This window comes from Sparus aurata, chromosome 1 (genome assembly GCF_900880675.1).
Source record: "Sparus aurata chromosome 1, fSpaAur1.1, whole genome shotgun sequence".
Lineage (NCBI taxonomy): Eukaryota > Metazoa > Chordata > Actinopteri > Spariformes > Sparidae > Sparus > Sparus aurata.
Genome location: NC_044187.1, coordinates 17,231,475 through 17,248,547, shown reverse-complemented (window position 1 = coordinate 17,248,547; position 17,073 = coordinate 17,231,475). Strand labels below are relative to the sequence as shown.

Sequence of the window (17,073 nt, the reverse complement as noted above, 5' to 3'; positions counted from 1 at the left end):
ATTAGGTATATGCACCATGTAAGTAAACATAAGACCACAAGACAAGACCTCAACATTAGGTTAAGATAAAGAAGCGTTCTTAAGGTCCTCATTTTGCTGGGGTGCCATTTATTTTAATGCATATCTCCGCCCTTCCCACAAAGTTAATGCCACATGTAGATGTTTAGGGACCCTGAATGTCTACATGTGACATGAGTAACAATGCAGCTGCAGTAATAACACTCCTCTATGGATGAAAATGTCAGTCTGTCCGCCATTTGGGTCCATTGATTGTTCCCAAAGGATGAATCCTTATGATTTTGATAGTCCACTGACATTTCCTCTATTTGCGCCACAAGGTTGACATTTTGTCATTATCAGTATTGTTTGTCCAATACTTTGGTTTGTGATCAAATACTTGCAATACAAACACATTCTCATACTTTGTGTTGTATTTTAAGCTTATTAGCTAAAGTTTCACTTTCCAACAAAGGAAGCAATGTGAGTATGCCAATAGCTAAACTAGGTGAACATGATGACACAGACTCGATGTTTACCCATATTGTATATGTATCTGCAAAGCTAAACATCTACATGACTTTATTATCACTGTGTTAGCATCCTAACACTTAACGAAAAGCATTGGTGTGCCTCAGTGCCACCTCAGAGAGCCACTAGCTTTGTATTTAATCCATGATCCTGGGGTTTTTATCAGTTTGAACCATGACAATTCAACTACCATCAGATTCAAGATGGCAAAGTTCTGAATTTGAAACTATACTCACTATAGAAAACTTTGTAAGATAAGTTGTTTTCTACTCTCTACTGTGTAGGTTGTCTTCACATTAGCATGTATTTTCTAAGGTGCACTGTCCAAGGTGAAAAATGTACCCTAGTATCCCAAAGTAAATTACACTTGTTGGTCCAGGTGAAGCAATAGATCATGACTTTTCTTGTGTCAAAGCTGTGACATCAGAGCCCTTACTGGCATCTAAATACAACAACTGGGCCTTAATGTAGATTCTCCAGAAACCACCGAGAGCAGCTGGGGGGAAAACCAGTGTCTGCCAGTCTCGCTGCATCCACGGCAACCGAGTAAACACAGCAGCAAACTGTCAGGTTAAACTTAAGCCTCGGCCCGGGTGATGTTTCAGTGTCACCAGAAAGCTAACCTCGCACGCTGGCAGATGCCAAATGTCTACTTGTGTTGGCATAAATCTGTTTGATTCCCTTTGACCCTTGTCATTTATCTTTCTGTATGTTTTTAGTTGTGAAACTTTTATCAAATGCAGAAGGACAGCCACGGTAAACAGGACATGGAGATAGAAAGAATTCAAATATAGCACACAAATATAAAGTACAAATATACAAAAATATCTGAGGAAGAATATTAACCAAATCATGAGAAGTGTTGGACACTGCAGGTCATTTCAGTCAGTCCCTGAGGAAAACACTGTATATGATCTTGACCATTTTATGATAAGGTTTTCTAATAAATCACCATTTATAAAGGGTTTTATAATTTGCAACTATCATCATTTATTCCCGATTATTAAATAATGTTGTAATACTGATTGATTGAAAAGTATTAATAAGAACATTTTCAATTGATCAAGTAGACTGTTCAACAAACCACATGGATTTTCAAAACATGGCAACCCCAAACAAATCTTTGAGGTAATCACATTTGATTGTTAAATCTTTGGTGCAAAACATAGTTCAAAAAAATAGTTTTTATTTTCTATATATTTCAACTAAATTTCTTCAGTTAGTGTTCCAGGTTATCTTGTTTACGATCATAACAGATCCTCATTGAAATTTTTCTTACAACTTATAAACCTTGACAGTAAGTGCCACATCAGAACAAATGCCATTTTTTTTATTTTACTATAATGGCATCCTTGTAACTTGTACAATAGCTGTATCACAAACAAAAAAGTCATTTGTTTGCATATTTGCTTTTAATTTCTCCAACAGAGTTCATCTGTGTTTTTGACAGGTAACATTACAGACAACAGCAAAATATTAAATTTAAACCCAATAAGATCACAGACACAAACATGTTCAGTAGCTTGCATTTTGAATTTATTGAAAACATATGTAGGCTTGTCAGTCTACATTACACTCATTCATCATGTTCATTACTTTCAAGCTTGTAAGTGCGAGCACAGCACGCACTTCTCCTTTCAAGGTATCTCTCTGCTGTCATCCTGACCGCTGTCTTTTTCTGGGGCAGCCACACGACCCTGGTGAAATCAGGCATAAAACATAACCAGTGCCATGGCCATTAAGGTGTTTCATTCACATATGTGCCCTTTTTCTGTGAACATTCATAAATGCACTTATCTCAGACCATCTCACCTTCGATTAACCCCTTCTCTTCATACAAAAGCAAGCTTTGATACAGTCAGTTTTCCACATTTAACCTCAAAGTCAGCAGGTTTACTGAAGGACATCTGGAAGAATGTTTTTACGATAACGATCAATATTACAGTGCATATTTGGGTATAATTCACCATTAATGATTAACAATGTACATTGTACAATGTTCATTTTAAATTGTCCATGTCATGCCACTGCTAACAGCAGTGTTTACAGACAGTAACTGCTGTCAGTGTTGGTGACAAAATAATGACAATCCAAGTGCATTAAGTACATTATTATTCACATATAAAGGTCATACAAGAAACTAATAAAATGCATGTGGGAGTTTTGAAATAGCTGGTTTATTGGAGCTTACAAATTATATGTTTCTTATTTATTTATGAGGTTTTCAAAATGATATGTAATAGTTAAACTAATGAAATATGATTTCATTATCTTCTATCTTGCTGATCAAACACATACTTTTAAAACTCTGTAAAGAGGTAGTATATCATATTTCTCAATTTGGACTTGTTCATAGTTCAAAAGCTTCTTTGGTAAGTTATCTTTCTTTAGATTCTTTGACATTTTTACACAACATATTTAGAGTTTCAAAGAAAATAACATTTCAAACTTGCACTGTTCTCAACTGCCTCAGGGGCACATTCATTTGATAATTAAAATACTATCATTAAGTACACGTCATGAATCAAATGTACACATTTAAGTACAATTTAACCTCAAAATGCATTTTCAAACACCAGGTTGCTCTAAAGAGCAAATCATGTCCAAACTACTGCACAGTCAAAACCAAGTCTTCCAATCAATTCAGATCACTTATAATAAATTCAACTCAAAGGGAAATTTATATTAAGTCTGTTTTCACAGAGGCATTACAACATGTAATTTTACAGAATCTAGGTACATGGACTGACCAGCAGCTCCAAATACCTTTAATATGTGTTTAGATTTAAAACATGTTAAAAATAGCCATCTACAGTTCGTATCAATTCTACATGGGATGCTGATATAACTGAGTCAAATACAGCACACTGACCTACAATGCCCTATTGAATATTTAAAAGGAAACAGGACAGCCAAAAGACAATAAAGCAGTAATAGAATGTGTTGATGCCATCAGTTAATGTGTTATTTAAATACATATTTATAGATATTTTAATTTAAGAGGCCAGTGTGTTCAAACAAGAGAATCTGACATTGCTATGTGTAAAGTGTAAAGATTCACCAAACGCATGTACAGTCTGAACGCTCTGTCTACAGTGAAGTAACATGACTCCTTGTTGTACACTCATAGAATGCTGAAATGCCATACGTCACTCACAGCCACATACACAAACACATTCAGATGCACACAACTTCCATCTCATTACACAAAAGTGTAAAATAAACCAACACCAATAGAGGAAGTTATCCCCTAAATGTCTCAGCTGGCTCTGACTCATTTGGCCCAACATTACTTAGGTCATACTAAGTAAACTGTTAAACCAGAGCTTCAGCCAGCTTCACTTCATCTGAGCAACACACTCAGTGTGTTTCTATTTTTCTTCTCACTGTAACAACCAAGGAGCGTGCTTTAAACATATTTAACATACACCACTTACATACTGCATATCAGTTGAGCAGGTATTAGCAGCATTTTGTGAGTCATGACATAGAAGTTACACGTATACGTCGTGTAGAATATTTGGCACAGACTCCTAAAAAACATGGAAATGTTATTGTGAATGTGGAAAACTGGTGTTGGAGAGTAGCAATATGACACAGCAATGTCAGATATTTATCATCGACTTGAGAGATGTTTAAAAAATATTATTTTCAAATACATTAATTTTTAATTCCTTATTTCTAAACTAAAATTGGGTGATCCAACATCACCCCTTAATCTGCAGATCTTTTCTTAATTCAGTGCAGACAAATGGTCCCTGTTCTCAGAAAACCGTGTAAAATACATATTAAGGCCTTTTCAGACACAACGTGATTTGAGCTGGGCTCCATGTGCCACTTTGCTTAACACAACAAAAAGCCATCATGGCACGGTGTGAGCCACTGGAAATAGTTGTGTCTTTGTCACTTTGTGACAATAGGCCAAGGGCCTTTATTGTTTTTTTTACTGCGGGTTATTTTCTTATTGTGTAAACTAAAGCAAGGCTATGTAACTTTTGATTAAGAGCAGCCACAAGCATCAATTACAGGACAAAGACGCATCAAATTCCTTTTCATCTACCAAAGCATGGTAGAGTCTTTTGTTAATTTGATGTCAACCCATCCATCCATCCATCCATCCATCCATCCATTTCCCATTACTGAGCTCAATCTCGATCAGGGTGGCAGCAAGCTAGGCAAGGTAGCCCGTATATTATTCTTGCCACGTCTTCCACCTCTTTTCTTGGAGATTCATGTGTTATTCCCAGGCCAAATGACATATGTAACCCCTCCAGCATAGTCTGGGTGTGCCCAGTGGTCTCCTCCCACTTGGGTGTGGCTGGAATACCTCCACAGGAAGGCATCCAGGAGGAATCCATATCAACTGCTCGTACCAACTTTGCTCACTCCTCTCAACATGAAAGAGCAGCAGTTCTACTCTGAGGTAAGGAAAAGCTCAACTTGTAAATCGACAGCATCGCTTTCACGCTTAGCAATCTCTTAATCGCAACGGTCCGTACAGCATTGGCACTCCTGCTGACATGGCACCAATCTGCCTGTTGATCTCATTCCATCATACCCTCAATCATGTACAAGACTCCAACATGCTTGTAGTCCTTGAAGTCCTTCGCTTCAGGTAGTGACTCACTCACATTTCGAAATAAGCAATCAAACATTTTCCAGTAGGGTACCATGGATTCAGGGTTGGAACTGCTGACTTCTGTCCTCGCCTCTTATCCCTGGCCACAAACCCAGGAAGGTTACGCAATGTGATACCCTAATAGCTGGAGTTTACCCTCCAGTTCCCTATTTTAAAAATGTGGACCATCACTACAGCCTGCAAGTCCACTTGCCCTCTCCCTAACCAACAGATCACATTGAAGTGGCATGTCAAGACCTATTGACAATGTCCAGAGCCTTTAGCATCTCAGGGCAACTCTCATCCACCACTGTCGTCTGGCAACTGTGGAGCTCTTTGACCAACCTTGTGACCATCGCTTGTGAAATGGATAAAGATTTTCCTGAACCTTCATGCTCTGCCTCCTTTAAGGAGGATGTGCCAGTCAGGATCAGGAGTTCCTCAAAGTGTTTCAACTGTCTTACAATATTGTTAGTCTGAGACAGCAGTTTTAATCCCAAGCGGATAACAGCTGGGACTAAGCCCTCCAGACTTATCAGACAGTTTGGCAGAACCTCTTTGAGACTGATCTAAAATCATTCTCCATGACCTTCTCGAATTCCTCCCACATCCAGGTTTTGCCTCCTTGACCACAGAAGCTTCAGTCCCTCTGGACTCCTAATACCTGTCTGCAGCTCTAGGGATCCTGCCAGCTAAACAAGCCAGAAAGGACCCCTTTCTCAATTTAACAGCCTCTTTTGCCACTGATGTTCAACAGGTTCTTTGGTTGCCGCCACAACAAGCACAGGTGACCTTCTGACTCAAGCTTTGAGAACTCACTTGGAGGCTTTGAACATGGCACACTCCGATTCAATGGCCCCAGCAGTCCACTGGATGCAGGAGAAATTCTTGAGTTTAACTGATGTCTCTTAAATAAAGACGATCTACAGAGAGAGTACTTATTTGGTCTATTGGGGATTTATTTTTTTTACCACATTTGGCCACTAGGATTCACTGGGAACAAAGCTTTCTTGCTGTAACGAGTGTTATGAGACCATCATTACAGTTACACATTAGTATCTATGAAGCTTTCTAACATTAGCTAACATTGTCATACGAAACCAAAAAAAGGTTGTAGCAGCAAGGTTGTGTTTTATTTTTTGAGTTCACCTTTCATTTGTAAAAGGCAGGTTTGTTTTCTTTCAAAAGTTACATAGTCTCACTTAAAACACATGGTAACATTCAAGTCAAAATAATAATATGGTGGCTTTGCCGATAGCGTAACTAACTATAGTAGAAGACCTGCCTTTGTTTCCTTTTGAATAGACATGTTGCAGGGCTCAAACAGCATTTCAAGAGTTCTAGACAGCAGCTGAATGGAAAGTCTTGCAAAGCAGATTCATATAGCAATATGATGGGAGGACGGGGCTGAATGCATTAAACCCTACAAAGTTCTGCAATGCATCCAGATTCCAGTAAAGTCTGCTGCAAGGATAACGGACACAATAAAGTGGGGGGAGAAATTGTTGACCGAAATTGTCCTGGGAAGTAGATCACAGGTAGGGTGGATACCGCACTTTCGGTGAATGAAGGGCAGACTCTTCAGTGGAGAAGTCTAGAGGTGACAAAGAAAGACATAAAATCTGTGTTAAACTCAGAGAGATGCAATGAGAACAAGGTGAGATTATAGAGGAGCACACGTTATTGAGCTTTTTTAGAAGTCGTTAACCTGAGCCTCTGTCAGCTGGTTGAGTTCCTGCTTTCTGAACCAGCTGACCAGATTCAGCCAAATGACTGCCGGTGGCACGCTACTCGATTTGTTTACGTAGGAGTGCTGGAGGTCGACAGTGCTCTCCACCTCCTTCTCCCCGTTTAGGAAAAAGGCAGAGGGGGAGGGGGCTATAAAAAGTTGACCCCATCTCAGCCCTGCAGACTCGCTTCCAAGCTGGAGCTGCAGCAGCATCTGATCTCTCCGAGCAGCTGTCCTCTCCCTGCATCAGCACAACAAATACTTTACATTGCCTGACCTTTTCCTCCTGCATCACTATCCCAGCCATGCCCCCGCGTCCCCCACGCCGCCAACACCACCACCAGTTACACACACACACACACACACACACACACACACACACACACACCCTGTATTCCTCTTCACACCACTACTCAACCCCATGCTAGGCCCCTGCCTGCCACGCACCCAGCTGACATGTATCCCTCATGCTCATGCAGTTGTATTATTTCTCTGACACATTAGCTGAGAATGGACTGTGACTAGTTGTGTGTATATATGAGAAACTGAGAAGTTTTTAACAGTCAGGCAAAGTGATTTACTCCGCCTGTGTTTTTGGAGTGTAAGTTAGAACGTGTACTCAAGTAGAGGTAATTGTACTTTTTCTATTTCATGTTACTTTGTACTCTTTTGCTCACTACATATTTGACATCCAAAGTTACTAGTTACTTTGCTGATTCAGATTGGTATCACAAAATATAAATCAACTCATACCATGGATTAAGCTACCCAGCAGTAGATAAAGCCAGTGAAATTGGCCTCTCCTTTACCAGCTGCGATTTTAGCGATACACTTCATATCTATATATATATATTCAAATGACCCCTGCTGCATAATGAGTGGGCTCCTTTTACTTGAGTATTACATGATGGACTATTTTGTTTTGCTTTAACTTAAGTAGAAGATCTAAATACTTCCTCTGCCACTATCAACTAGTATTGCCTATAGGGCCAAGAGCAAACATGATGAAGCAACATTAGTAATGCTTCACACAGGGGGACAGATAGAAAGTGTTTTCTGATCATTTGACTGATTCATTTTCTCTGCTCTGATCCTTCTCATTGTCTTTTACATTTTATTCATGGATGCCCAAGCTATTATGAGAGGAAAATAAGGTCACTGGATAACAGTTAGAAGCTAGAAAGGTGACAGGGTCCGCCTTTAAGGTCAGTTTGTTTATTCAGTCATGAAAACCAAGAGAGTTTGTTTATTTAGTTTGTTTAGATATAAAAAAGTGAAGTGAAGATCTTTCTCTTCTGATTAAAATGTCTTCCCCAAAACTACATAGTGTACCTTTAACTGCCATTGTTATTGTAGGAAAAGTACAGGTTAAATAAATAATAAACATTGATAATGATTGAATTGCATGCAGGTCACCGGCTGACTGAGACATGTGCATGGAACAAGTTGCCATCATTAACGTTACTAGTTACACCTGTGCTTTTCCTGCCATTAAAAGTTAAAGTGTTTTGTAAAAAAAAAGGCCTTCGAGTTTTACACACCAAAACTTTATGATTGAATATAAAACATTGCAATTATTGTTAGCAGTGTTTAAATTAATTTGGAAACATGAGCAGTAATATAAGGCTTCACTTGAGTGAAGTAGGCTAAAATGAAAATGCACAATACACAATAGTCAAATGGATGTACCTTTGTTGTGTATGCATAAAATGTATTATAAGAAGCAAGTTATACAAATCCGTTAGCGTGGAATAGTGATGCAAGCTTGGTTAATGTGAAAGGCAATATGCAAATGTGTAAGCATGCTAACAGTCAGCACTGCAAGCTAGCATCCAGGTCACAGCTGAGGTTGATGCAGTGCAGCTAAAGGTGGACCCCCTCTTTCTAGGAAAAAGAAAGATATGTCCCCCTCAATAACCTTATCAGTGAAAACATATAATTTGAAATTATATGATAATATGCACTGAAAACACTTCTGCTAATTACAGTGATGTGAATGATGTGTGTTTATGTTTTTTAAAGACAGGTTCCCCCCTCCATATGCCTCACAGTGGTTTGGTCCACTGCACCTCTCACACCTGTCTGTAGTGCTGGAGGTACTGGCAGATTATAGTAAGTAGATATTTTGCAAAAGTTAACTTCAGAGAAAGGTGCTATTTTTCTCTCTTTCTCTCTTTTTCTTGTGTTTTGGCCTGAAATAGCTCCCTGTGTCAGTCATCACAACCAGCTCAGTGAAAAACACCTGGGGTCCGTTTCACAAAGCAGGTTCAACAAACTCTGAGTCTAACCCTGAACTCTGAGTTGATCTACTCTGAGATAGGAAACTCTGAGTTTTCGGTTCCAGAACAGCAGATTTGAGTTAGTTTGATCAACTCGGAGTAGTTTAACCTGGAGTTAAGCACGTGCACCACAAGTATAAAAAGACAGCATCAATGGAGCCCTGATTCGACGAGTCACCATGGCAACGGGGAAGAGGAGGGCTACGTTTTTCACCCCACTGGAATTGGAAATATTAATGCGCTCATACGGTGAGTTTGAGCACGTTTTTAGAAGGAAGTGTAAAACCGCTGCAGCAGCAAAAGAGAGGGAGAAGGCGTGGGAGAACATTGGCGCTCGGGTCAATGCGTAATTTTGAATGTAGTCCTTTGCAATCACAATAATATTACAGGGGGAAACTGCTTGAGTGGTAGCCTATTAATTTATTTAATTTAGGTGCAACCCTGGCTGAGAAGCGCACTTGGCTGCAGCTTAAGTTGAAACATAAAAACATTGTTCAAACAGGTAAGACCTCGGCATAATCTCATGGGGGTAACTCATTTTGATCATGTTTTACATTGTAAATATTAAGTGGCTGTTTGACTGTACAGTTGTTTTATCCCCAACATAATGCTGTTTTCACACACATAAATGTCTTCTCATCTATATCATGTTCTGTTAAATAATTAAGCCTATTTAAACTAACACAGACTTCTACTCAGCCAACAGAAAGAAAGCAGATGCCCGTATAACGGGTGGTGGCCCAGCACCGCCACCTCTAACGGAGGCAGAGGAGCTGAAAATGATAAAAATGGGTAGTAGCCGTTTCAGGGCGAGGCACACTTTTCTGACCGCTCTGCATACAGTTGCCTTGCTCAAGTGCTCTGCATCTCCGACGTTGTATAAAAAACTCCCATTTGCAAAAAAAAACGCAGGGCAACACACAATATCTGCTGGGATGTGAGAGCATGACTTCGGTTGGTAATGTTGGAAATGTAAGGACGGATTAGGTTGTGTATGTAAATGATGGACTGTGACGTGAAACGGTACCGCTCAAAAAGATAACTGTCTGGAAATGCAAGAACATCTATGTACGGTCTGATAATCATCTCCCGACGAATATTTAATTCTCTGCGCAGTAATGCTGCACCTTCATCCACGGGATCATTATCAAAAGGACATGCCATGGTAGTGAAAATAGTCGCCACCTAATATAACTTCTAATGTAGCCCTACTGACTGATTTTTGCAATGATTTTCTCAAAAAACAGACGGCAGAACTATACTACGCCAAAACTCGCCTACTGACTGAATGAATGAGGTAATCAAATAGCGTGTGTGGCTGAAAGAGGGCGGAGACAGAGAGAAACTCAAGGTTTGTTGAGAAAAACCTGGTCCCGACCAGGTTAGTTTCACAGAGTATGTTACCATGGTAACTGACCGAGAGCTTAAGTTACCTCTCTCTGTGAAACAGGCTGGAGTTACCCCTCTTTCTCTGGTTTGAGTTACCTCCCTTTGTGAAACGGAAAACTCAGAGTTTCCCTCATTTCAGGGTTAACAGACTCAGAGTTTTCACTAAAACTGCTTTGTGAAACGGACCCCTGGTTTTGTCGCGACAAACAGGGCTAAAAAAATTGTCCTCAAAACATTCAGGGGTGTCTTCTTCAGGAGTTGGTCTTGAGAATGTTTTCTGTTCATCGTTCCCCCCCAATGGTGAAGTGAAATATCCGTCCTCGTACATCAGTAAAGTTGAACTGCATTTGTTTAGTGGTTCTCAAACTTAATAGCAATTTCTCTTTACAGAAGCAATTTCTCGGTCAATCAAGACCATCAACAGACCCAGCTATGCTTTTACTTAATTATAGGTTAGAAGAAATTCTTAAATAAATCTACTGACTGCAAGGTTTGTCCAATATACAGTACCAATAATTAGAAAACTGTAAACTTTCTGGAAAGAGAAACTACTGTTGTGTTTAAAAAGTGAGTTTTAAAATCTCTGACGTATTTTAAGGTGTGTTCAAGTTCAGCATGAGTTTGTTGAGAAAGGAACTGTCACGTGTTTGAAATAAATAGAAACATTAGAGCAGTGTAATAGCAGTATGCTTGTTTCTTTTACTTAAACTGTGGCCTAATAGTTAGCATGATATCACAGTAAGGACTCGTCCAACTCTTCCAGCCAGTGGAAAGTTTCGTGAAATGTCACGAACAAGGAACGAACACATTAATGGATTGTAATGCAATCCGAGTAATTAAAGCATTTATAACGGTGATTAAGAATAACTCGATGTAAGGTGTCACTGGATGGAATAGTTTTCCGTGACACCTTCCAACCCTGAGAATAAGCCATGTAAACAAACTCGTCTCGCACTATTGAAATAGCCCGACGATGTGTAATGCTGAGAAAAGGGAACTCACTCTGGACTGCGGCTGAAAATCCAGTCTCCCAGCAAGTCGCGCCACGGCTCAGTGGAGTCAGGTTACCTGTCATGAAGCTACTGCATGTCTATTAACACTGACATTCCTCTGCTGAGGCAGCCAAGCTCCACTGCTGCTTCACCAACACAGAAATTATGTAAAACCTCATGTAGTGCATCAGCTGCTTCAGGCTGGTCCACTTATCTCATACAGATAAGAGACCACGTGGCTCAGCATCAGAATAACCTCAATATATCAAACTCTAGAAATCTCACTGCCAAGTTAGGGCAGGGATGCCCAAAGTGGGGCCCGAGGGCCTAAGTTGGCCTCGCCATGGTGTTCCACATTTGTTTCTAGCTCAAAAACTAAAAATGTATCTTAAAATACATTCAATACACAGGATCCCAGATTCATTATTTTTCCTAATCTGAGCAGAGCGGGCAGAGTGACACTTAGGCAGAGATTCAGTTGATTATACATACTTGAGGTCAGAGTAGCATTTTGCATCTTAACAATACAATTTGTTGTTTTGTCCCTTCAAGGGAAAAAGTTTAGGGCTGGATTATTTATTAACAGGAGTAGATAGGACACTTCCAAGAAGTGCTGCAGTGATATACTGTTTTTTTAAAGGGTTTAAAGATGTGAAAATTGACGTTATTCATACTGGATACATTTGTTTGTCTACAGTATTGAATTCTACCATATTGAACGTTTAGATTTAGAAACTTGAAGTTCATATCAAATTTCATACATTTTTCAAAATTATGATAAAGTTCATCCAAAAAACCCTTCTGCTTTCTTTCTGTTAAGGCTTACTGCGACTTTAGAATTATAATACTTACAATACCATTAAATATGAAACTGTTAAACTGATATTATCTGAATCAGGTTGAAGGAAATGAAAGTATGAGGCCACTGTGACAGTCATCCACAGGCAGGCTGCCACTCTGACCTAACATGTGGAATAAGAGCAGACTTACATGTGTGATGAGGCGTTTCCTTGGTCACCGATGCTCCACTACAAAACTCATCGTTGTTCCATCGAAGGAGGGCGGGGCGATTATTCTTGGACCTTGTGGCGTTGTGATGCTGATGACCGGCTTCCTGTCCGAGCTCACTGCTGCTCCTCTGGCTGTCACGTGTCCCGAGCTCACAGGTAGCTGCAGCGGAGCCTCACCTGTCGCGCTGTAATACGCGCTCTCGCCGCCTGTCGCGTTGGTTTCCGCTCTTGGGCTTCTCGCGCTTTTCACCTTTTCTCCACCTGCGTCCTCAGAGTGACACGGCGACTGCGGCAACACCGCCTGGGCTGCCAGCGTGGGCGAGGGGATGAAGCCCGGGTAGATCATGTAGGTGGGGGCGTAGGCTCCTGGGCTCAGTGCCAGGGGGGACAAAGAGAGAGGCACAGGGGTGACGGGGGCGACGGGTGCCACAGGGGAATGAGGCATGGGTACATCCACGTACTGACCCGTCTCGGGGTCAAACAGTCTCTTGGTGGTGGCCTGTATGGGAGTGTCCACCAAGTAGTAATGTCCTGTAGTGGGGTCCAGGAGCATCTTGCGCTGGGTCTCTCCGGTAGAAGGTGTGGGCGACACAGTCGGGATGGAGGGGGAGAAGCACAGCACCTGCTGCTGCGCTGGAGGCAACGTTGTCACCCCTGGGTGATGGTAGATGCTCGAGGCGGGGTACTCCATGATTAACGGAGACTTCTTCTGCTCCGGTGTCTTGATATCCCTCGAAACCGGCTCTCGATTGAGCAGTTTGATTTCATTCGTGTACCCCAGCCCTGGTATGGTCAAATAATTCTCTGAGTCTGCTACAGCGGGATTACTGGGAATTATTCTGACCTTCCCCTGCTCCACCTGGCCATTTTTTTTCGAGGGCTCTATTTTCACCGACAGCGGAGCCACAGGCGCGTCGGGGCTCCTCACAGCCGGTGGCGTCTGCAGCGTGGCGCCCTGTGGACCGGAGCTGCTGACCGAGCTGATGCTGACGCGCGACCTGTTGCCAAAATGAAGGACGCTCTTGTTGCTAAACGTCCGACTCTGCGGGGTTTCTCCCTGTGTTTTGAACGCGTCGTTGTTATAGGGGACGTGTATGATATTCAGAGCCCCTCTGTCGTCCTGCGGTTTGCCCGCGGTGACCCTGTCAGCGTCCGGCTCCTCTGCGCCCTGCTCCTCGCGCGCAATCAGCGACAGCACGTGGCTGTCGGTGACCGGCTGCGGCGCCTGGGTCTTGCGCTTCCACTCGTTTCTGTCAAAAACATAAAGCTGCTCCATCGTTTTGACGGCGGCCTTGAGCTTCTCTAACGCGGCCTGTTTCGGTACCGTGGGCTCGTTTCTCCTCTCGGCCGTCTCGCCCGCAAACTTCTGTTTCGTCGGTTTGGTGTCGGTGTTCGGTTGAACGTCTGACGGGTCGGGATTGAGCTGCTTGGACGCATTCGGCGCCCTGATCGCCGTGATGTCACTGTGAGATGTTTCTGACGCCTCTGACTGTTTCACGTTCGTTTTCACTGAGTGACATTTAATGACAATGGGAGATGGTAGTACGTGCTTTACCGGCTCCTTTGCGGCCTTTTCTTCGGGTTTATCGGCGGCTGTGGAACATTTACCGTCGCTATTATCCAAAGAAACAAAACGATATGAACTCTTAACCAACTTTCTGACATCTCTGACGTGATAAATCGGCGTTTGGAACTTGCATTTTGTGTCTCGTATGTCTCTAACGGTGAAGTTGGGGGTTTTATCTGACGCAGACGTGATGTGGCACTTGGCATCGCCCGCTGCCCTGAATGTGTTAACGGTGTTGAAACTTATTTTAGGGGTCAACAGGTTGGCGATATTCAGCGTGCAGCCTTTGTTTTCCTTTACGCTTCTCAGGCATATTTTGATCTCAGGGGTTTTTCCGCCTTTCTCGTCTTCCTGTTTACCTATTATGTTTCCATTATTGCCCGTTTTCAACTCCGTTTCACATTTCTGTGGAGCAGCAGGTGCGCAGCCGGGCACGTCCTCTGTTAAATCCTTCTCTTTTGAAAGGAGCTGGCAGCTTGGAACAAAAAGCAGTTTGGTCAACATGCTGCTGGTGTCTAATCCCTCTTTAGCTGCTGAACATGTGGGTTCAGACTCCTTCACAGGTGCTGGCTCATCTTCTTTCACCGAATTGAATGCGCTGCTCCGACTGTGGCCCAGCGGAGCTTTTTCAGGCTCAACTTGTGGCTTTTCTGACTCGTCTGCTGCGTTGTCGCTCCTCTGCTCCTCTGCAGGCTCACAGGAAGCGGGTCTGCTGCCCTCCAGTTGTTGATCGTCAGCGGAGTTAACGGTGAATGCCGAGCCTGATTCTGATGTCTGTCTTTGCAAGTCTCTCCCCAGACTCCTCTCTTGATCTTTGAACGGAAACGACGGGGAGAGCGCTGGGTACGTGTCACGGATTTCGCCCCTCTCCATTTTGCGCTCCTGTTCAAACTGCATCTTTTTGGAAATCACGTTTTTCAAAAGACTTGATGCAAAAACTGCTCTTTTGTGTGTGTCCCCCGAACTTTCTGCATGATGATACTGCATCTCACACCCTGACCCGGCCAGCACAGTCCCACTGACCTCACTGGTTCGTGCCTTTTTAATGCATTTCGGACGTCTGGCGCCTTCAGGCGCGACAACATTGCAACGGAAATTCAGCGTGACTCCGCGCTGCTTTGGCTGAGCGGGATCTGTCAGCTCGATATTTTTGCTGGAAGAGGAAGATTGTTGAGAAGTTGATCTCCTGTTCAGTGCGTACATTTTTGTTTGTGGTGTTTTCATGCCGGCATTAGACTTGCCATGCCTCTTACTGTCCACAGTCTTATTCATTTCCACAGTTGCGCTGGAAGTCTTGTGCGCAATTACGCTCCGCTCTCTCCCCCGAGATAGGTTTCCATAATTCCAGTCCACATAAGCTGACCATTTATTTAGCCCATATTCCGACATGGACGACTCGCTGGAGGTGCTAAGATTAATGGCATCGAAGTATGGACATGCCAAGCTCCGGAAAGACTTGGCGGTTAGATTACGCACCTCTTTATCAGCGTCATCCAGCTCGCTGATGGAGCTGGACGCTCCGCTGGAATACTCATTAATATCTTTCCGTCTGAGTTTAGTTGCAAGGTGCTGACGGCCCGGAGCAGGGATGAAATATTGGGTTCTGTCGCACAGGGGCCCCGCTCTGGCGCCAGAGCTCACAAAAGAGAACTGGCTCCTGTCTCCAAAGTGTTTTGTGCGGCCACAGGTGCTGTTTTCAAAGCTGCTGACAGGCTCGTTCAGCGCCCTGGATGACGTTTTGATCGATAGATGAATCTTCCCCGCATTTGTGTCTCCGCTTTGGTTTTTAAACACGCTCTCATCGGAGCTGGCGCACTTGTCCGAGTCACAAAGATCACTGTCCTCCTGCTCGGTGCTGACAACCGCTCTACCGAGATTAGACTGCACTTTCGCCTGGCTCCTGCCATCCAGTATCAGAGTCCCCTCCTGCGTGTCATCGCTCTCAAAAGACGCGTAATCCACAAACGAGTAGACCAGGTTGTTGTCTTCAAAGTCCCAGCAGGTCCCGCGGCCCAGGTCGTAATCGACGTCGTGGTCGAGCTCGGTCAGCTGGATCTCGTGCGTCGTGATATAGTGAGACTCGTCCTCCACCGTGTCGGAGCCGCAGTGGTCGGACAGCACCGCGCTGCCACCATCATCCGACTCCGTCTTGCTGTTCAGATACATGTCGGTGTACTGGAGCTCCTCGCTCTCACTGCACACGTGTTCGCCGCACTCGCTCGCCTCGAGCTGCGTCTCATTCTCCAAGTCCTGATCGGTGTTGGGGAGTTTGGTCAGAGTTTCCAGAGGAGACTCACCCGACACAGGCTTGTCCTCTAACTGCTCTTCTGAAACGAACCCCCCCTCCTTGTCCTGCTCCCCGTGTTTTGAACCGTCGCCCTTCACCACGGACAGCTGGTTCCCTTCGCCCGTGAAAGTTACTTTCACGGTTTTTGCGCCGTCCGGTTTCATGTCCAGATCCACATAGTTGGACTCGGCGGCGCGGCCCTTACCGTCCGCGGTGTCCTTATCCTTGTCCTCTGGGAGCAGCTTCCTGTGAAGTCCGGGGACATCTCGGTAAGTGAGAGTTTCCTCCGCTGCTTCCATTTAGCCCGGTCGTACCGTCAGGTGGTCCTCGTTTACGATGTTATCCCGACACAGGACGGAAAACTCTGCGGGCTGGAGGGACTGGAGGACGGGGAGGGAGGAGGGTGAGTGGGTGAGCGAGGGAGAGAGAAAGAGAGAGAGAGAGAGATGGGGGGAGTCCCGAGGAAAATCCCACGATGGTTTCTCTCAGGGTCGAGAGGGCGTGTAGCATTTGACATTTTCACATGTTTACTGCCCAACTTTGCCTACAAGACGCACAAAGCTTCAAGATTCAGCACCTTTTCCTGAGGAACAGCTCCCCTCCACGAAGTTTTCAGAATAGCTTAAAGGTGCATTATGTAGGTTTTGTTTTTTGTTTTTTTTAATCAGAAGAGA

The 17,073-nt window shown here is 43.4% G+C and overlaps 1 protein-coding gene across 1 annotated transcript; it reads right to left on the bottom strand.

The window, feature by feature from the left end:
• Positions 1-2,042: 2,042 nt before the first annotated feature.
• On the bottom strand, positions 2,043-16,774 carry LOC115593222 (uncharacterized protein C4orf54-like). The gene is made up of 2 exons (XM_030436681.1): positions 12,526-16,774; positions 2,043-6,740 (listed from the first exon to the last, which is right to left on the bottom strand). Exon 1 carries the CDS (start codon positions 16,696-16,698, stop codon positions 12,550-12,552), a length of 4,149 nt encoding a protein of 1,382 aa, XP_030292541.1. The 5' UTR covers positions 16,699-16,774; the 3' UTR covers positions 2,043-6,740; positions 12,526-12,549.
• Positions 16,775-17,073: the final 299 nt, after the last annotated feature.

Bases quoted from the DNA above. Each gene is read 5' to 3' on its own strand.
- LOC115593222 (XM_030436681.1), bottom strand. From the start codon at position 16,698: ATGGAAGCAGCGGAGGAAACTCTCACTTACCGAGATGTCCCCGGACTT.